General features: G+C 48.4%; 1 protein-coding gene across 7 annotated transcripts in view; it reads left to right on the top strand.

Annotated features, from left to right (window-relative positions):
• Positions 1 to 15,924, top strand: part of GALNT6 (polypeptide N-acetylgalactosaminyltransferase 6) — a 37,709-nt gene extending 21,785 nt beyond the window's left edge. For all 7 annotated transcript variants that reach the window (XM_045467130.1, XM_045467129.1, XM_045467124.1 and 4 more), the window contains 8 exons: positions 6,255 to 6,404; positions 7,481 to 7,715; positions 9,909 to 10,026; positions 11,419 to 11,619; positions 12,126 to 12,257; positions 13,083 to 13,184; positions 14,198 to 14,350; positions 15,620 to 15,924. In XM_045467130.1, coding sequence (XP_045323086.1) covers positions 6,255 to 6,404; positions 7,481 to 7,715; positions 9,909 to 10,026; positions 11,419 to 11,619; positions 12,126 to 12,257; positions 13,083 to 13,184; positions 14,198 to 14,350; positions 15,620 to 15,733 — 1,205 coding nt within the window. In that variant the 3' untranslated portion in view covers positions 15,734 to 15,924. The remainder of the gene's footprint in view (positions 1 to 6,254; positions 6,405 to 7,480; positions 7,716 to 9,908; positions 10,027 to 11,418; positions 11,620 to 12,125; positions 12,258 to 13,082; positions 13,185 to 14,197; positions 14,351 to 15,619) is intronic.
• Positions 15,925 to 21,270: the final 5,346 nt, after the last annotated feature.

The raw sequence follows: 21,270 nt of genomic DNA, 5'->3' as shown, positions 1-21,270 counted from the left end.
CGCGTGTGTGCGCATGAGTGAGGGAGGTGCAGAGAGAGAGGAAGACAGAGGATCTAAAGCGGGCTCTGTGCTGTCAGTGCAGAGCTTGATGTGGGGCTCGAACCCACGAACCGTGAGATCGACTTGAGCTGAAGTCAGACACTTAACCGACTGAGCCACCCTGGTGCCCCTAGAGCTTACTTTTTTAATGGGAAAGACAGAAAATAAATAATTTCGGGTAATAAGGGCTATGAAGAAATTAGAGGGGGAAAAAAAAAAAAGAAAAGATGCAGGATAATGAGCTCGTGAATAATTACAGAGCTCTTTTAGTCAAGGTAGCCAGGAAAGGCTACTCTGGTCCCGTGCAAAGGGAACAGCCATTAGAAAGGCCTTCAGCCTAGGTGTGTTAATAGGGCAGAAATAGGACAAGCGTGGCTGAAGAGAAGTGAGCAAGGAGACAAAAAGAACACCGGTACGAAGTGAGCTCAAAAGATGAGCAAAACTGAATCCCAAGACCTTTGTAAACAGTGGTCAGTGTTTGGATTTTTCATGTGTGTATGTGTGGTAAAATATGCATAACATAAAATTTGTCATCTTAACCATTTTTAAGTGTGCCATTCAGTGGCATTTAAAAAATATTTTTTCATGTTTATTTGCTTTTGACAGAGAGAAACAGAGTGCAAGTGGGGAAAGGGCAGAGAGAGAGGGAGACACAGAATCCAAAGCAGGTTCCAGGCTCTGAGCTGTCAGTACAGAGCTCGACGCAGGGCTCGAACTCACGAACCATGAGATCGTGACCTGAGCCAAAGTCGGACACTTAACTGAATGAGCCACCCAGGAGCCCCTCCATTCAGTGGCATTTAATACCTTCATATTATTGTGAAACCATCACCACCGTCCATCACCAGAACTCCCTCGTCTTCCCAAACTGAAACTCTGTACCCATGAGACAATGACTCCCTATTCCCTCCTCCCCCCAACCACTGTCAACCAGTATTCCACATTTGTTTCTTTATGAATTTGACTACTCTAAGTACCTCACGTAAGTGAAATTATTCACTATCTCTTCTTTTGTTTCTGGCTTATTCCACTTAGCATAGTGTCTTCAGGATTCATCCGTGTTTAAGCATGTGTCAGTATTTCCTTCCTTATTAAGTTTTTAATTGTAGTATAGTTGACATAGAATATTTTGTTAGTTTCAGGTTTATAACATAGTGATTTGACAATTATACACATTATGAAATGCTCACCACGATAAGCATAGTTACGATCTATCACCACAGAAATTTATTACAATATTATTGACTATATTCCTTATGCTGTGTTTCATCTCTGTGACCTATTTGTTTTATAACTGAAAGTTTATACCTCTTAATCCTCTTGACCTATTCACCTGTTCCTCCACCCCTCTCCCCTTGGCAATCACTAGTTTGTTCTCTGTGTCTATGAGTCTTTCTCTTTTTTGTTACTGTTGTTTTGTTTGTTTGTTTTGATTTTGAGATTCCCCATGAGTGAAATCAGACAGTGTTTCACTTAGCATTCTATTACTGACTTATTTCACTTAGCATGATACCCCCTAGGTCCGTCTGGGTTATCACAAATGGCAAGATTTCATGATTGTTTACGGCTGAGCAACATTCCATTGTGGATATATATCACATCTTTATCCATTCATCATTCAGTGGACATTCAGGTTTCTTCCATATATATGTTGGCTATTGTAAATAATGCCGCAAATAATGGTGCATTCGTGTTTTTGTTTTCCTCGAGTAAATACCCAGAAGTAGAATTAATGGATCATTTGGTACTTGTATTTTTAGTTCTTTGAAGAATCTCCAGACTGTTTTCCATAGTGGCTACACCAGTGCACATTCCCACCAACAGTGTTTAAGGGCTCCCTTTTCTCCACATCCTCACCAACACTTACTTCTTATCTTCTTAATACTAGCCATTTTGACTGGTGTGAAGTGATATCTCATTGTGGTTTTGATTTGCATTTCCCTGATGAGTAGCGATGTTAAGTATCTTTTCATATGTCTGTTGGCCATCTGTCTTTGGAAAAAACGTCTATGCAGGTCCTCTGCCCACTTTTTAATCAGATTATTTGGTTTTTTGGTGTTGAGGTATAGGAGTTCTTTATATATTTTGGATATTAGCTCCTTATTGGATATATCATTTGCAAATATCTCCTCCCTTCGGTGGGTTGCCTTTTCATTTTGTTGATGGTTTCCTTCTCTGTGCAAAAGCTTTGTAGTTTCATGTAGCCCCACTTGTTTATTTTTGCTTTCGTTCCCCTTGCCTGGGGAGACATATCCAGAAAAATATTGCTAAAGTTGGTGTCCAAAAGATTACTGTCTGTGTCTTTTTTTTTTTTTTTTAGGAGTTTTATAGTTTCAGGTCTCACATTTGGGTCTTTAATCCGTTTTGATTTTATTTTTGTGTACCGTGTAAGAAAGCGGTCCAGTTTCATTCTCTTGCATGTAGCTGTCCAGCTTTCCCAACACCATTTATTGAAGAGACTATTTTATTTGCACTGTATATTTTTGCCTCCTTTGTCATAGACTTACCATATAAGCATGGGTTTATTTCTGGGCTCTGTGTTCAGTTTCATTGATCTATGTGTCTGTTTTTGTGCTTTGAACATGATCGCTTGCAGTATAGTTTGAAATCTAGAATTGTGGTACCTCTATCTTTGTTATTCTTTTCAATATTGGTTTGGCTATTTGAGATCTTTTGTGGTTCCATGCAGATTTTAGAATTATATGTCCTAGTTCTGTGGAAAAAAATGCTTTTGGTATTTTAATGAAGATTGCATTGGGTAGTAGGGACATTTTAACAATATTAGTTCTTCCAACCCATAAGCATGGTAGATCTTTCCATTTATTTGTGTCATCTTTGATTTCTTTCAACAATGTCTGATAGTTTCCAGAATACACGTCTTTCACCTCTTTTGTTAAATTTATTCCTAGGTATTTTGTTCTTTTTGATGCAGTGTTAAATGGGGTTGTCTTCGTGATTTTCCTTTCTGCTATTTCATTATTAGTGTATAGAAACAGAACAGATTTCTGTTTATTGATTTTGTGTGCCACAATTTTACTGAATTCCCTTATCAGTTCTGACAGACTTTTGGTGAAGTCTTTAGGGTTTTCTATATGCAATATCGTGTCTGCAAACAGTGACAGATTTATTTCTTCCTTACCAATCTAGAGGTCTTGTATTTCTTTTTCTTGTCTAATTGCTGCAGCTAGGATTCCCAGTACTGTGTGCAATAAAAGTGGTGAGAGTGCCCTTGTCTTATTCCTGATCTTAGGGGAAAAGCTTTTAGCTTTTCATCATTGAGTGTAATGTCAGCTGTCTGTTTGTCATGTATTGTCTTTATCGTGTTGGGGTATATTCCCTCTCTACTGACTTAATGTTGAGAATTTTTATCATGAGTAGACATTAAATGTTGTCAAGTGTTTTTTATGAATCTATTGAGATGACCGTATGATTTTTAACCATCTTTTTGTTAATGTGGTGTATCTTGTTGATTGACTTGCATACATTGAACCATCCTTGCATCCCTGGGGTAAATCTCAATTGATTATGGCAGAATTTCCTTCCTTTTAAAGGCTGAATGTTTCATTGCTTGTATATACCACATTTGTTTATTGATTCATCCACCCTTTGCTAGATCTTGTGTAATTCTGTGTTTAATTTTTTGAGGAGCCCCCATACTGTTCAGATTTGTTTTTAAGTGCATTTTTTTTCTTAAGTAAGCACTACACCCAACATGGGGCTCAAACTCACAACCCCAAGATCAGGAGCTGCACACTTCACCAACTGAGCCAGCCAGGCACCCCTTTAAGTGCAATTTTAAGCCACAGTAGTGCGATGATCTGATTTATCGTTTGAAGAGATAACTCTGCTGCTCACTGCGGCTGTTATGTCAAGAATGACTGGAAAGAGTGGTGTAGAGTAGAGGCCAGGAGACCAGCTAAGACATCATTGCTGGGGTGACCGTGGGGGTGGAGAGAACCAACTGGCAGCACTGGCTGATGCACTGATTGTGGTGGGTGAGAAGAGGGAAGAGTCCAGCATGACTCCTAGGTTAAAGCAGCTGGAGAGATGCCGCTACCACAGGCTGACATGGGGAGACTAGAGAGGGGAGGAAATCTGGAGTTTCATTTTGGGCGTGTTAGGTTTGTGGTTCTGTTAGACACCCAAGGGAAGATGGCAGGGCCGAGAGAAAAAGACCTAGGAGCCATCTGCAGAAGGATGGTATTTCAAACCATGGGACTGAGTCAGGCGGGTGTGTTCGAGGTCACAGGGGTCTCGTAGACTCCAGCCATGAGGAACGGAGCTGGGTTGGGGTGGTGGGGTTTTGAACCTGAATTAGGAGGATAACGTCTAGGGGACATAAGAGAGTATGGGTGGGCTCAGCTGCGTCTCCACCTTCAGCTCTGCTATACTCATCTCTGGGGCATGTGTCCAGTGGGTCCAAGGGTATGACAGGAAGGAGGGGAGTTGTCTCCCACCCCTAGAAGGGCCTGAGGGTGATGCTCAGACTCCCCAGGTCCAGCCTAACCACCTGAGACTGGAAGGAAGGCGTGGGAGAAGGGCTTTGTAGAGCTCAGCACCCCGTGGGGTTCACAGCTCAGCACTTTGCAGTCTCTTACCACAAAACCCACTTCCTGTGATGTTTTGTCCTTGGGTTACCTCCACCACCATGAACTTCCTCTGAGCGCAGTTAAGCCCTAAGGGGAAACATCAGCCATGCTGAGAAGGTGAGGCTCCTGGTTGGGGTTCTTCCCTCCTCCTTCCTGTTAGAGCCGACCCTTGGGGCTATGGTTAGATGATGAGTCTAGGAGCCCCTTGAGGGCAAGAGCCAGACCAGGCCCGACTTTGCCCTGGATAATGTCTGACACCTGGGCAGTGTGTTAGCATGTGTTTGCTGAGTGAGTGCTAGACTCAAGCTGCCGAATGAGGCTAATTTTGACTTATAAACATCAGGGACAGTACTCCATATTTCAGAACATTTTAATCTTCGTAGAAAAGATTAAGTAAGAAAGTCAACGTGCAAGCACCTAGTTCAATGACTGGCACATAGTAGGCGCTCAGGTATTTGGGCATAGCGTGTGTGTGTGTGTGAGAGAGAGAGAGAGAGAGAGATATCAATCACACACCCTCAAAATTGATTTGGGGCCCCACAATTTGTATAACACTGCATGTAAAGCAAGGCCTAAGCCCTGGGCTGATCCCACAGCCCAAAACAGAAAGGACACACTCATCTGTCACATCTGCCTTCAACCTCCTCTTCTGAAACCATAGGCCACTGCAGTATAGCAGTTAATAAGACATAAGGAGGATCTGGAATAGGTTTCAGGATGGATTGTTTCAGAATAGAGCTATTTTTAAAGCCCTGAGGATTTCAGAATGGATAACAGGGTCGTGAAGTAAGCCCGCACTCAGAAGGAACTGGAGATCTCAGCAGAGCTGTCCCTCCCTCCCTTCAGAGAGCCTTCCCCACCTCTCCCCAAATCCAGGATGATTGCATTGGCTGCAGGCTACCCCCAGCCCTGCACTGCTCTGGCAGGTCACTGATTACCTGCCCTGTAATCGCCACTTCCCTGGGCAACAGGCTCACCGTTGTGCCCAGCCAGGGCCGGCCCTTGGTACCTGGTTTTAAATTTGATTGAAAAGTGGCTCAGTGTCTTTTCATCTTCTTAAAGATTCCTCCATGCAGAGGAGGAAATAGAGAGGATTCGAGTACGATTCTGGCTGCTGATCCAGCAAGCCAGAAATCAACATTGGTGTGTGCTCTACCTGTCGGCTCGCTCAGAGGAGCCTGGAAGACAGGGAGTCCTTGATACCGAGACATGACTGCCACAACCTCCAGGTGTGGAAAGGAAGCCGGAATCACGGTTCCCAGAGATGGTGACCCAGAGGATGCAGAGACCAAGGGGCAGCTGGGAGCCTCTGTCGGAAGTTTAAACTTGATTTGAGACCAAAGAAACACAGGTCGGAGGTTAGGGAAGGTTCCTAGGTCAACAGGCACAGGATCGGCACGGCACGGCCAGTCTCCTCGCACGGTGGGCTCGGGGTAGCAGGGTTTGCTTGGCCACACGCGGAACTTCCTCCTTCCATCCCCTCCCATCCTCGGCGCCCGTGGAATTGCTTAGGTCGTGTAGGGGTTCAGGCCTGCTGGGGGCCCGAAAGTGCCCGGCTTGGCGCTCACAGGGGGTTAGGTTTGCCACACGGCAGTGAGCTGGCACCGATGCCCCTGTCCCTTCCAGAGTACTTAAAGGAACAACTCGAGCAGTACGTAAAGAAGCTGCAGATCGTGAGGGTGGTGCGGCAGGAGGAGCGGAAGGGCTTGATCACTGCCCGACTGCTGGGCGCCAGCGTGGCACAGGCAGAGGTGCTCACCTTCCTGGACGCCCACTGTAAGTATGGGGGGACCTGGTAGGGGGTGGGGGTGGGGGAGTGTCTGCTCCCCTCCCCCGCCCCCTGGTGGACCGAGGAGCCAGGGCCGGGGCATCCCCGAGGCCCCTGCCGTTCTGGGACTGGAGGTGGCTTGGGATTCACTTCGGCTTCTCGTGCCCTCTTCTCGTCCCAATCCCAAGGATGTTTAATCAGCAGGCACCCATGGCCTTAAAACAACGGTGACCCCACAGTTGCTGGCATTGTGCTCTGGAGCCCCAGACTCCTCTCTCCCTCCCTTGCTTGCTCTGTACCTCATTCTGAGCTCAGCCCCTCAGGCCTCCCGTCACCCCTGGGAAGCGGTTTGTGTGGAGCTTTCCCGCAGGGCCACATAGGGACAAAAAGGTCCCCACCCCCCCCCCCCCCATTGCCCCAAACCCAAACACCTCTCTGCCATTGTCTGGAAAGAAATTGTTCCCTAGAAGTGGTGATATGTATTAGGGAAAGCTCTAGACTGGGAGTCAGGACACCTGGGCTTGCCTTCTGACTCTGTCACTAACCGCCTCAGTTTCCTCATCTGTAAAGTGGGAACGAGGATGTCGACCTTACTCACCAACAGATTTACTACTCCAAAGTCCAAATAAAGCAATCTATGCAGTTCCCTGAAGATCTCAAAGGGCCAGACAAGTGAGAGGGATTATTATTCCACAAGTGGAGCTGGAGCTTGGGGTGCGGTCCCTCTGGGACAGGAGACACCCCCTTCTGAAATCCACACAGTGGATAGGTAGAAACCCTGAAGTCACCCATCTGGGGCCTTCCCTGTGCTTTGGATCATTTGAGTTGACCATGTTACTCCCCACCAGCCCTCCATCCTTCTCTTCAGAGTTACCTCCGCCTTTTGGTTGGGGGCGGGGGCCGGAGAGGAGGGTCTCGGGAGACCTCTCTCTGCTTCCTATAGCTGTGGAGCTTGCCTACGTTTCTCTAACACTAGGGAGTGTGTGGAAGGTTCTCTCGTCCTCCCGAGTCTCCCTGCGGGTGTGGGGCCTGGGCTTGGCTGTGGGTGTGACCCTGACTGCTGTCTCCCGGTCCCGGCTTGCAGGCGAGTGCTTCCATGGCTGGCTGGAGCCCCTCCTGGCTCGCATTGCTGAGGACGAGACGGTGGTGGTGAGCCCAGACATCGTCACCATCGACCTGAACACTTTCGAGTTTTCCAAGCCCGTCCCGAGGGGCAGGGTCCACAGCCGTGGCAACTTTGACTGGAGTCTGACCTTTGGCTGGGAGGCTCTGCCCGCACATGAGAAGCAGAGGCGCAAAGATGAGACCTACCCCATCAAGTAAGTACCATGGCCTGCTGAGCCCCACGCCGGCCCCGGGGGACCTGGACCGTCTTATGTCCACATTTATCAGGCACTCTAGGAAGCACTTGACATATTTTCCTTAATCCTCACCCCCTCTGAGGTGGGTACGGGCTGCTGTACAGGCTCCTAGTGATGAGCAATCAGCCTCAGATTAGGCAGCTAGCAGTTGGTGGAATAGGAAAGCCATCGTGGCCGGCCTGACCCGAAGCCCATGCTGCTAACTGCAACACCGCGCGCTGCCTCACGCCGTAGCTGCTTGCTCTTCCTCACCACTAAGTGTGTGCCAGGCGCTGACCGAAGGCTTTCTGTAGGTCCTCTGTTTATTCCTCCCCACACGTGGAAGGCTGTGACTGGCGCCTGCAGAGGTACTGAGAGATGGTGGGTAGAGGTCACTGTTGAATAGCCCTTGTAGGTCACCACCTTTGAAAAGACTGAAAACATATTAAAAGAAAATGGACAAGTGTTCTGCAGTTGGGTACAGTTGCCCTGAACTTTCTTGATAAAGGGCCAGATAGTGTACAGTTTAGGACCTTCCAGCTGCATGCAGTCTGTTGCACGTTACTCTCTGTTGGTTTGGGATTTTTTTGTTGTTGTTTGTTTGCTTTCGTTTAACAGCCATTTAAAGAGGTAGAAACCTTTCTTTGCCCAGAGCCTTGTGAAGCCAGGCCAGCTCTGGCCCATAGGCCATAGTTTGCCCACCCCTGAGCTATAGGGTGGATGCTTAAAAGTTTACCCTCTGTTTAATGCCCAGCTGGGTCTGCCTCTCATTCACCTCCTGCCCTTCCCTCTCCAGATTGCCAGTTGGTGTTGCTAGAGACCACAAGTTTATTTTATTTTAATAAATAAATTGAGGGAGACCCTCAGGAAGAAGTAGGTTAGCTCCAAAGTGCTCACCTGAGTCCCAGGGCTTTCTGAGGCTTTCCGGGCCTTACTTGGGATGGCTTAGGATGCCTGGGAGAGGTCAGAAGCAGTGACAGAAGGCCTGCCTGAGCATGACTCCTGATTGAAAGTCCTTCCAGAAAGTGGCTCTGGGAGCCAACTCCTACTTCAGGGTGGCAAGAGCATCCATAGGGTAACACTAAGGTCAGGCTCCTTGACCAATCAGTCCAGTGAGCACTGACTGAGCCCCTGCTGCATAGAAAGCACCTTGATAGGTTCTAGGTGGATAGAGAAGGTTTTAGGATCTTTCTGCTTGATTGTAGCACATGGAGCCGCCCACTGAGGGCAGCAAAGCCCTATCCAAGCCAGGCTGGCCAGGGTGCAGATGCCAACAGCTAGTGATTATATATAGACTCCTCCCCTTGTCTTCCTCAGGCTCCGACCCTGCCTTCAACTCTTGGCCCCGCCTGTCTTATGAGCAACGTGGTATCTGAATTCTAGAAATGGGACGTTTCTACCAATTTCCCCTACAGTGGGTCTGTACCTCCCTGCCTTTGTCTGAAAGCCAGAAGCTCCTTGGAACCTCCAAATGCTCCCATTAGACCAAATTGAGCTTAATTTCACCTCACTTCCTACTCTGTTTCCAGGAGCACCTGTTACCGGTTTCCTTTGTTCAAAGCAGGTGGCAGCTTTCCTGAAAGCTAAAATTTCTGGTGCGGAAGGACTAGGCCCTACTAACACGCCTTTCTAATCCCTAGAAAGGACCGGGGATTCTGAAACAGAAGGGGGTCCATCCAGGTCATATTCGTTCGTTCGTGGTTTGAATCCTATTTCCAAAGACCATTTCACCCGGCTTCTGATAACGGAGTTACTGCTGTGCTCTAGGAACTTTGCTGCCCCAAAGCAGACAATGGTGCTTCTGCCGTCTGCTTCTAGACTGAGCTCTCAGACAGTGAGAGCTTTCTAGGCTGCGTGACTAACGTGCACATGGGCCCTGGTGGCCGGTGCTTAATAGATCCTACCTTGAACGAACGCATCAGTGCCTTTCAGAAGGAGTGATGATAATCACATCTCTCCTTGACCTGGTCCCAGAAGGTGGAGAGAACACAACAGAGCTCTGTAAATATTTGCTGAAGGAATGAGTCCATGGAAGAGGGGCTGCATATCCCAGGAAGGAAGAAAGGAGGCGGGGAGTGGCCGGGCTTTAGCTAACACCGGGTCCTCAGCTTTCCGCACCAGGCTTCTACGCGTCGTCCCCGCCAAAAGATGCTTCTCCCTCTGTCTCCCCAGATCCCCGACGTTTGCTGGCGGCCTCTTCTCCATCTCCAAGTCCTACTTTGAGCACATCGGTACCTATGATAATCAGATGGAGATCTGGGGAGGGGAGAACGTGGAAATGTCCTTCCGGGTGAGAGTGAAGAGGGCTTCATGGGGGAGCCACGGTGTCCCGGGGGGACAGCCTGAGGCCCTGTCTCTCAGGCAGCAGCAGCCTCGGGGATATCACATCTGGAGGTGGACTTAGAAGGGTGGCTGTTTCCTGTCCTGGTATCCGTCCCCTTTCCTCTGTTCCCCCACCCCCGTCCGTGGCAATCAGATTGGACAACGTGGACCAAATTACTGGGCAGACCTCCTCAGAGAGAAGGGATACTAGTGGTAAAGGACCTGGACACCTGGGGACTGGAAACATCTTTTGTGAGGTCTTTGGGAAAAGTGTGAGCATGAAGGTGGAACAGGGCAGTCAGCAGTCGCTGTCCTTTCTCAGGAAAAGTCGGGTTTCCCTTTCCAGGTTAGAGGGCACAGGCCCTGGTAGCCTTGGAAGTTTCCTACCCTCTGCTCAGCAAGCTCTGTGTTACTGAAGGTGATGGCCCAAACTCTCGTGGACCCCAGAACTCTGAGGGATTCCAGGAATAAGGCAACTCAGGACTAGGTTAGGAAGAAAGAATTTCCTCTCCGTGAAATCCACACAGATCCCTGCACCGGGGGAGAGGTAATTAGCAAGTAGATGAGCTCGTTCATGAAGTCACCTCTCGCCGTGCCTGCACAGATTAATCACATCATTGATGCCTGTGTGACTGTGACTGTGGTCATGGAGCTGTGCCGCTGCTATACTAAAACGAATAACAACATGCTTACTAATCTAAAACCTAAGAAAGAGAGGACACGGGTGGGAGGGATGTCTTAAACCAGCCCACTGGCATAGAGAAGGGTCACCAGATCAGTCACCAGAATCAGAAGATTCTGATTGCAGGTTCATCCATGAGCCTCAGATCTCTGTTCAGTCTCTTCCCTAGGCAGCTAACGTGCTAGAAGTCCGGGCGACTACCACAGCGCACCCGGGAGTTGACTACCCTTGCTATGATTGATGCGCCAGGGCTCTGATGGGGTCACAAGCCTCTTGGTTTGAGGGAGCTTGAGTTTTCAGTAACGCCTGGGTGAGCGGATAAACTCAGCATTCCCAGGTCAACATGCCAAGTGCCTAGAGCTTAGAGGAGGTATTCAGACACAAAGTCAGGCGACTGTCCTTTCTCTAAAGTGGGCCCTGACAACCCTCAGGACCCCACAAATCTCCATTTGCTTAAATCGGAGTTGAACTAACCCTAGAGCTAGGAATTGCATAGTCACGGCCTAGGAAGAATCCTGGTCAATGTCCTTTTTTTTTCCCCCGCTTGGGAGAGCAACATTGCCCTGAGTTCTTAGACCTGGGACCCTAGTACCCTGGGAATAGAACAGAGCTACTTGGGGGAGGGGACAGTGACCCACTACTCCCCTGAAGGCCCTATCTGGTGTCCTCTTGTGGCAGGTGTGGCAGTGTGGGGGCCAAATGGAGATCATCCCCTGCTCTGTGGTAGGCCACGTGTTCCGCACCAAGAGCCCTCACACCTTCCCCAAGGGCATCAGTGTCATTGCTCGCAACCAAGTGCGCCTGGCTGAGGTCTGGATGGATAGCTACAAGGAGATCTTCTATCGGAGAAATCTCCAGGCAGCAAAGATGGCCCAAGAGGTGAGAGGAAATGGTGCTCAGGACGTGTTTGGGTGAAGAGAAGTGCAGAATCCCAGACCATAGTCAAGGGCTGAATGGTGGAGGCCCACCCATCGCTACCATCTGGTGCCTCCCTTTACCCCTCAGACCCTGTGAGCTAGAGCCCAGAGAGGCCAGATTTTGAAGGCTAGTGAATGGGAGGAGCTTTTGTTGGTCCCGCCTAGAGAGTCTTGGCATTTTAAGAAGGGCTTTGCTCTGAGAGGCTCGGAATTGAGGTCTGGGGGAAAACTGATAGGAAAGTCAGGAGATGCAGGAGGAAGGGAGCTATGGGTGGGCATCCCAAAGCCAAGACAGGGAGCCTGGGTTTAGATGTGGAGCTAAGCCAGTAGCCCCAACAGTATCTGAGCAGGGATGAGCAGGAGAGCCATTCTGGGAGAAAGCGGCCCCAGAAACTCTTGCCTACTTCAACCATATAAGAAGGTCAAGGCTGGTGGTACTCACCCTTTGGGGGCTGGCTCGGTTGACAGAAATCCTTCGGTGACATTTCGGAACGACTGCAGCTGAAGGAACGACTACATTGTCGCAACTTTTCCTGGTTCCTGCACAACATCTACCCAGAGATGTTCGTTCCCGACCTGAAGCCCACCTTCTACGGAGCTGTAAGTCTTAAAAACCAGCTTGCCCACCCATCATCACAGAAGCCCCAGGAGTGGTCCAAGACCACTTACCCCACAGATGGATGGCAAACAAGAATTGATTTTTACTCTGTACACTCCTTTATCCAAAGGAGTACTGGAAGGCCACTTTGGGGCTTCTAGAGATAGCTCAAACCTTGCAAGGGGGAAACAGCCCATAAGCAGTGGTTCTCAAACATTCACCTGCATCAGAATCACCTGGAAGGCATGTTACAACACAGATTGCTGGGACATCTGTGTGGCTTAGTCAGTTGAGCATCCAACTCTTGATTTTGGCTCATGCTGTGATCCCAGGGTTGTGGGATCGAGCCCCACATCGGGCTCCACACTGAGCACGAAGCCTGTTTGGGATTCTCTCCCTCAGTCTCTCTCTCTCCCTCTGTCCGCCCCCCCCCCCCCCCCCCCACAAACACACACACACAGAATGCTGATTCAGTAGGACTGGAATGGGGCCTGAGAGTTTCCGTTTCTAACAAGTCCTCAGGTGGCACTGACAGTCTGGGGATCCCACTTTGAGAACCATTGCTCATAAGGAAATTCACACATGCTGAGGGGCTTCTCCCAGAGACCTGGCAGCCCGGGAGCTTGCCCAGCCTGCCTGTGCCCAGCCTTTAGGCGAAGCCCCTCACTTCGCTATGAACTCCTGGCATCTGGGTTGATGAGCAGAGGAGGAAAATCACAGAGGGGAAATCCAGCCCTGCAAATTTATTCCAGCTGAGCCCCACACCACACACCAGAAAATTCCTAACTGTGTTATCCTCGTTCCCCTCTGTCCTCACCATTCTGCAGATCAGGAACCTTGGTGTCGATCAGTGCCTGGATGTGGGTGAGAACAACCATGGGGGGAAACCCCTCATCATGTACACCTGCCACGGCCTTGGTGGCAACCAGGTACGCAGCCGCACCTTACCGGGCAGGCCCCAGAGAAGCCTGCTTCTTGAACAACTCCTCGTTTCACAGACCCCTTTCTCCGCTCAGAATTATCCTTTCCTGAGGACTGGGGTCGGGGAGATCCAGGGAAAGGAGGAGATACCGCCCCTGCCCTCAGAAAGCTCCCAGTCCGAGGGGGAATATATGATACAGGCAGACAAGGTGTGAAGGATGAAGCAGGGACATCTGGGGAGCACTGGGCATCAGTGGTAGGTGCTAGAGAGGGAGTGGGAGGGGACGATTGTCAATCAGGAAGGCCTTCTGGAGGGTGCCAGCTACCGAGCGAAGTTTGAGAGGAACCGTGGAAACTTTCTGAGCATTTGCTCTCCCCCGCGCTCTGCTTCAAAGCCTCCCCTGCCCAGAAGCTACCGCTCTGATTCTGTCACCCAGCAGTGACCCCAAAACCACCATCTACCGACATGTCACAGTAACCTGGCATCCTGGGAATGTACCCCATGCTTTCCAGTGCCCAGAGCTTCCCTGAGCAATAACTAGTCCTCAGTCCTCCCCCACCCCCAGTCCCTCAGTGTTTGGTAAGTAAGAGGCACCTGACACGGAGCCAAAGCAAGGCAAGGGACACTGAACAGGCTGCCAACATACGCAATCCAAACAAAATCATTAGAAGCCATTTCCTGTACCGCTGGCCTGCGTGATGATTTGAGTGGTACGTTGGCGAGCATTTTTTTTTTTTTTTAATTTTAAACCAAGGAACTAGCATATCAGGCCCACGATCTCACAGATCGCATGTAAAATGGAGTTCAGTTTTTAATGATTTTAAAGAAAAAATCTTAGGCAATGATTATTCCGGGAAAGCCTCGATACGGTAAGAGACCCGAAGGTGGCACGGGGATCGCGGCAGTCTTGGCACTCAGTCACTCTCTTCCCTCAGAGGCCATCTCTGGCTGGAATCTTAGGGCGGTTGGCCCCGGAAGGTAGTGGGCAAACTCTCCGCCTCCCCTTGTCTTGACTCCTAGTACTTTGAGTACACAACCCAGAGGGACCTACGCCATAACATCGCGAAGCAGCTGTGTCTACACGCCAGTGCCGGCACTCTGGGCCTGCGGAGCTGTCACTTCACTGGCCAAAACAGCCAAGTCCCCAAGGATGAGGAGTGGGAATTGACCCAGGTGAGTCAGCAGCCCCGGGAGGCTCGGAATCTAGAACCTGAGGCCGCGACTGCCCCCCACCCCCTCCTCGTTTTCTGCACCTTGTGCCTGAGATGCCGTGTGGTGGATCAAAACGACGGAGGGAGGGGCACCTGGGTGGCTCAGTCGGTTGAGCGTCCAACTTCGGCTCAGGTCATGATCTTGCGGTCCGTGAGTTCGAGCCCCATGTCGGGCTCTGGGCTGATGGCTCAGAGCCTGGAGCCTGCTTCCGATTCTGTGTCTCCCTCTCTCTCTGCCCCTCCCCCGTTCATGCTCTGTCTCTCTGTGTCTCAAAAATAAATAAACTGTTAAAAAAAATTTTTTTTTTTTTAAAAAACGACGGAGGGAGTGTGGAGAAAGTGGGCTCGGCCACAGGCAGGGTCCTCAGGGCCCAGGTAGCGTCCGGTGAAGTCTTAGTTCCGGCTGATAGAGAGCTGGGGTTAGCAGTTGTGGTCCATGGCCATCTCTGTCGTGGCTCCAGTATTTTTAGGCCGAACCCAACTAGATGAAGGTGAAGTCACTTATGTATGGTTCCCGCCTGGCCTCCGTGTGCCAGTACATACACTGGGGGTGGGTAATCTTGCAGACCCTCTTCCCAAGTGGGTGGTGCCCCCACGTGTCTAGATGGGCCAGCTGGAGCTCAGCAAGTATGTGACTGGCCCGAGCCCCATCACTAGTAAATGGCTGGCCTGGGATTCAGACCAAGATCCTTCTGGCTTAAAAGCACAGGTTCTTTCTAGTACACCACACTGCCTCAGGGTACCGAATGTCATCTCTACAATACTGGTCCCAGACTAGCACCGCCAGTGAGCCTCCATACCCCACCCTACCCCAATCTTCAGGCCTTGGCTTAGGGGAAAAGGAACTTAATTTTGGGCCTGCATGGAAGGGAAGAGTCAAAATATGATCAAAGGCAGAAAGTGGGGTTATGCAGCAGCGGCTCAGGGCTCTGAGCCTGGCCGTCCAGAGGAGGGGTTCTTGAAAGCATTAGCCCCACGGTCCTGCCTTCCTCTAGTCCAGCCGCTCAGGCTGAAGCCAGCAGTGGGGAATTGACACTGGCTACAGGTGGAAACTCAGGAATGCATCCCGTCAGGGTATCTGGCATCCAAAGAAAGAAATTTGGAAATGTCCTCTTTGGGCCTTGCTGCATTTCCCTTGCTTTTTATTTATTGCCCCCTGTCTAATTCCCCGCCTAGTAGCACCATTAGAGATCTGAGGCCCAGGTTGACCCTTTACTGTGTCATCTTTTAGGACCAGTTAATCAGGAACTCAGGATCTGGTACCTGCTTGACATCTGAGAACAAAAAGCCAGCTATGGCCTCCTGCAATCCCAGTGACCCCCACCAGCACTGGCTGTTCGTCTAAGCTCCTCATCATCCCCACAGGAGTTCCCACAAGCCTCTCAGGAAACAGGACTTTGGGGAACCTGATTATCAGCTTCTCAGTAGGCCTTAAAGATGGGTTTCTTTTCTTTTTTTTTTTTTTTTTAAGTAAAATAAGGTATTTTATTATTGTTTTAATGTGCATTTCTTGGTGATTAAACACTTTTTCCACAAGTTTTGTATAATTTTTTAAAATTTTTATTTAAATCCAAGTTAATGGGTGCCTGGTTGGCTTAGCCACATCCAACTGCAGCTCGGGTCATGATCTCACAGTTCGTGAGTTCGATCCCTGCATCGGTCTCTGTGTTGACAGCTCAGAGCTTGGAGCCTGCTTCAGATTCTGTCTCCTTCTCTCTCTGCCCCTCTCTGCTTGTGTTCTGTGTGTCTCTCTCTCTCAAAAATAAGTAAACATTAAAATAAAATAAAATAAATATAAAATAAATAAAATAAAATGAAATAAAATAAAATAAAATTAAATTAAAATAAAATAAAATAAAATAAAATAAATCCCAGTTAGTTAACATATAGTGTAATAATGGTTTCAGGAGAATTTAATGATTTCATCACTTAAACTATAATACCTAGTACTCACCCCAACAAATGCCGTCCTTTTCTCTTTTTTAATGTTTATTTTTGAGAAACAGAGAGGAGAGAGACAGAGTGCGAGCAGGGGAGGAGCAAAGAGGGGGGGACACAAAATCCAAAGCAGGCTCTAGGCTCTGAGCTGTCAGCACAGAGCCCAATGCAGGGCTCGAACTCACCAGCTGTGAGATCACGACCTGAGCCAAAGTTGGATGCCCAACCAACTGAGCCAGGTGCACCCCAACAAGTGCCGTCCTTAATGCCCATCACCCATTTAGCCCATCCCCCCCCCCATCCACCTCCCCTCCAGCAACCCTCAGGTTCTATGTATTTAAGAGTCTCTTATGGTTTGTCTCCCTCTCTGTTTTTATCTAATTTTCCTTCCCTTCCCCTATTTTCATCTGTTTTGTTTCTTAAATTCCACATATGAGTGAAATCATAGGATATTTCTCTTTCTCTGACTGACTTACTATTTTACTTAACATAATACGTTTCTAGTTTCATCCACATTGTTGCAAATGGCAAGATTTTATTCTTTTTGATCGCCGAGTAATATTCCATTGTGTGTGTGTGTGTGTGTGTGTGTATGTGTGTGTGTGTGTGTGTGTGTGTGTGTGTGTGTGTATATATATATATATATATATATATATATATATATATCACATCTTCTTTATCCATTCGTCAGTTGATGGACATTTATCCCATGGATAAATGCCTAGTAGTGCAATTGCTGGGTCGTAGGGTAGTTCTATTTTTAGTTTTTTGAGGAACTTTCATACTGTTTTCCAGAGTGGCTGCACCAGCTTGCATTCCCACCAGCAATGCAAGAGAGATCCCCTTTCTCTGCACCCTCGTCAACATCTGTTTTTTCCTGAGTTGTTAATTTTAGCCATCCTGACAGGTGCGAGGTGGTACCTCATTGTGGTTTTGATTTGTATTTCCCTGATGATGAGTGATGTTGAGCATCTTTTCACGTGTGTGTTAGCCATCTGGATGTCTTCTTTGGAAAAGTGTCTGTTCATGTCTTTTGCCCATTTTTTTCACTGGATTGTTTGATTTTTGGGTGTTGAGTTTGGTAAGATCTTTATAGATTTTGGATACTAACCCTTTATCCAACATGTCATTTGCAAATATCTTCTCCCATTCCATCGGTTGCTTTTTAGTTTTGTTGATTGCTTCCTTCCCTTTACAGAACGTTTTTATCTTGATGAGGTCCCATAGTTCATTTTTGCTTTTGTTTCCCTTGCCTCAGGAGACGTGTCTAGCAAGAAGTTGCTGTGGCCGAGGTCAAAGAGGTTGTTGCCTGTTCTCTCCTCTAGGATTTTGATGGTTTCCTGTCTTACATTTAGATCTTGCATCCTTTTTGAATTTATTTTTGTGTATGGTGTAAGACAGTGGTCCGGATTCATTCTTCTGCATGTCACTGTCCAGTTTTCCCAACACCATTTGCTAAAGAGACTGTCTTTTTTCCATTGGCTGTTCTTCTCTGTTGAAGATTAGTTGGCCATACATGTGTGGGTCCATTTCTGGGTTCTCTATTCTGTTCCATTGATCTATGTGTCTGTCTTTGTGCCAGGACCATACTGTCTCGATGATTACAGCTTTGTGATACAGCTTGAAGTCCAGAACTGTGATGCCTCCAGCTTTGGTTTTGTTTTCAACATTGCTTTGGCTATTTGGGGTCTTTTCTGGTTCCATACAAATTTTAGGATTGTTTGTTCTAGCTCTGTGAAGAATCCTGGTGTTATTTTGATAGAGTTTGCATTGAATGTGTAGATTGCTTTGGGTAGTATCGACATTTTAACAATATTTGTTCTTCTAGTCCATGAGCATGGAATGTTTTCCCATTGCTTTGTGTCTTCTTCAATTTCTTTCATAAGCTTTAGATAGTTTTCAGTGTATAGATCTTTTACCTCTTTGGTTAGGTTTATTCCTAGGTATTTTATGGTTTTCGGTGCAATTGTAAATGGGATCGATTGCTTGATTTCTGTTGCTTCATTATCGGTGTATAAAAATGCAACCGATTTCTGTATGTTCATTTTATACCCTGCGCCTTGGCTGAATTCATCTATCAGTTCTAGCAGTTTTTTGGTGGAGTCTTTCGGGTTTTCCATGTCGAATATAAAGATGGATTTGTAAACCCAGTGGATATCAAAGCAGGACCTTTCTATTCCTTGCAACATCACAGAGCCCATTCTCTTTGCTCCACATTGATGGAAGAAACAGTCAGAACATGTGATACTTGGCTTAGAGCTTGCCTTCTGTCCTAGAAGCATACTTCCAAGTAGAGAAGGCAGGCTGGGTAGGGCCCAGGGCAGCAATGCTGAGTTCAAGAAAAGTACCTCTGAGGCCACGTCCTGGGTCCCTGGTCACGTAGAGCAGCCACAGAACTAGTGAAATAGTACAGAGGTCTACAGCAGTCTCCCTGCGAATATTGGAGCTGAGTAATTTACAGAAAGCACCCTAACAAGAATCCTTTAGCTTACTTCATCTGCATAGTAACCCTGTGAGAAAGACAGGAGGGGAAGCACCTTGCCCATTTTACAGATAAGAAAGTAGAGGCAAGGAGAGATAAAGGGGCTTGTCTGTAGTCCCACAGCTAGTGGATGGCGGGAGCGGAGGCTGAGACTTGATTTGGAATGCCGGCTGAGCCAGCGCTCCTTCCACCACACCACAGGAACGCTAGACACCTAGCCATCAGCCTTCCCATTCTCTCTTCCCTCCACGCCGATCACTTCTGACTGGCGGGTCTCTGTAAAGCCTAGAACGGTGGAGCCAGGTAGCCATGAGGGAGGCCATATTTGGGGATCCTGGGATGTTCGTGTTGAAAGCCAGCTCATGGAGCCCGGGATTCTCAGGTCTAAGTCCTAGAAGCCTTGTTTCAGTGCCCCATCTATACTGTAGATGAAAAGCCAAGTGGCAATGGGTGAAGTTGAGGGCAGGTGAGGGCAATGCCCAGCAGCCCCTGAACCTCTAAAGGTCTGTGAGCACCATTTGAAACCATCGTTACAGTCCAGCCCTATCGTTTTCATATTGTGAAACCAAGGCCAGGTAAGGGAAGTAATTTGTCCAATGCCACGCAGCAAGGTATTGGCAACCTGAGGCCCTGGGAAGTCTGAGGAAGTAGGGACAGTGTGTAGAATTGAGCATGACTGCTTAACTGGCCTTGAGTGCTGTACCCACGTGAAGTTTCCACGTCGAGCAGACCCAGCATGCATGTCAGCTCTTCTCCAAGCAAGTTGGACCCCACCATACGTGGCCACCTTGTCTGAACTAGAGAGCCCAGCTGCCTAGAGGAAGACTCACACTCCTTCCAGAAGGGCTTCTGACTTTCCATAGCAGGCTGTCATCTTGGGCATTACCACAGGAGGGTGCCATGGGACCACAGCTGCCTCTCCCTGCACAACTCCCACAGCAGGAGGTCTCCTAAGTTGCTGAGAGCCTTCAGGACCCTGTGGAGGAAACATTCTGGGGGTAGCCTAGCCAGAGGGAGAGTGGAGAGTGGCCAGGATGTGGCCAGGATGTGGCCAGGGGTGGGGAAAGTAAAAACTCCTTGCTGGCAAAAATTGGACACGAGGTCCCAGGGAAAATAAAGGGTTTATGGCATTGGTAAAGGAAACTTACCACTGGTTCCTCCTCCCCCATAGTGTCCCTTAGCTGATCTGTTGGAGAATCAGTTGGCTCAGGCTGTGTAGAGCCACACACATCACCTCTGAAAAGTTCTGTCACATCACTGTCTCTTGTCCCCAGACATCCCTGTGGCCCCTAATCTAGCCTACATAGTGTGTGTCAAGCCCATGTGGACATGAGCAGGTGTAAGATGCGGCTTTTCCTCCTCGGAGCTCACACCCTAGAGCTAGCGAAGCAGCTGCAAGCAAGTCAGGACCAGCCTGGAGATGTTCAGAGATGCACCAGGTGAGATGGAAAGAACGACTCCTTCCATTTAGGGGAGTCAGGGAAGGCCTCACAAAGATGGTGACATTTGACCCTTGACCTCAGGGGTGGGTCCTTAGGTGGGATCCCACACAAGCAACCATCGAGACTCAGAAGAGTCACAGAGAGACAAAGGTACAAGTGGATCTGACAAACCAAGGGGACATCAGGGTGAAGGAGTGGTGGATGTAGAAGCTAGAGGATGGGGACCGCATTGTGACTTTCATGGGACCTAGGCCCTTTTGTCTTCATAAAAAAAAATTTTTTTTTAATTACGTTTCACAACCGCATTGGTATAAAAATGAATATAATCCAGGCTGATGGTATTCATTTTATTTCTTCTGATTTTAAAAGAAATGAAAACTTGGTGGGCCCTAAAAGTGTTGTGGGCCCTAGGCACTGTGCCTGCTGTGCCTATGGGATAAGTTGCCCTGCAGAACAGTGGGTTGGGACCCAAGTGAGAAGACTTTGAAGGCCATGCTAATTCGGGTAAACCATAGGGAGCCAGAGATCCCACCTCTAATCCTAGCTTTATCTTTGGTTGCATTAAGGATCCAAACATTTATCAGGTGTTGATTGTTTGCCATTTGTCCCATATCCTTCATGCTCTTATGGCTTCACTCAACAGCTCTCCAGCCAATATTACGATATACGCCCAACCAAGGTGGCCTGTTTAGTGCCAAGTTTCCTCACCCCTGTGCAAAAGCAGTATAATCTCTCCCAGGGGCAGTCAGCTAAGAGTAACTCACAGGGAATGAGAGGTGCAGCAGAAGAGAGGAAGAAACCACATACGACACCTAGAGAGTAGGTCCAGATTGGGGAATGAGGGGAGGACTAGGGGAGATAGGTGGTCAAGAAGAGGGAGAGGGCACTGATGGGGTGATACAAGACTTCGTGGCCTCCCCTTAGCTGGGGCTGGCCTCACCCTACCCCAGTATCTGCACTGTTCCTTAAAATTCACCCCTCTGATCATCCTCAGAGTTCGCCTAAAGCCTTAACACCTTG

Source organism: Leopardus geoffroyi, chromosome B4 (genome assembly GCF_018350155.1).
Source record: "Leopardus geoffroyi isolate Oge1 chromosome B4, O.geoffroyi_Oge1_pat1.0, whole genome shotgun sequence".
Classification (NCBI taxonomy): domain Eukaryota; kingdom Metazoa; phylum Chordata; class Mammalia; order Carnivora; family Felidae; genus Leopardus; species Leopardus geoffroyi.
This window is presented reverse-complemented; position numbering and strand designations above follow the sequence as displayed.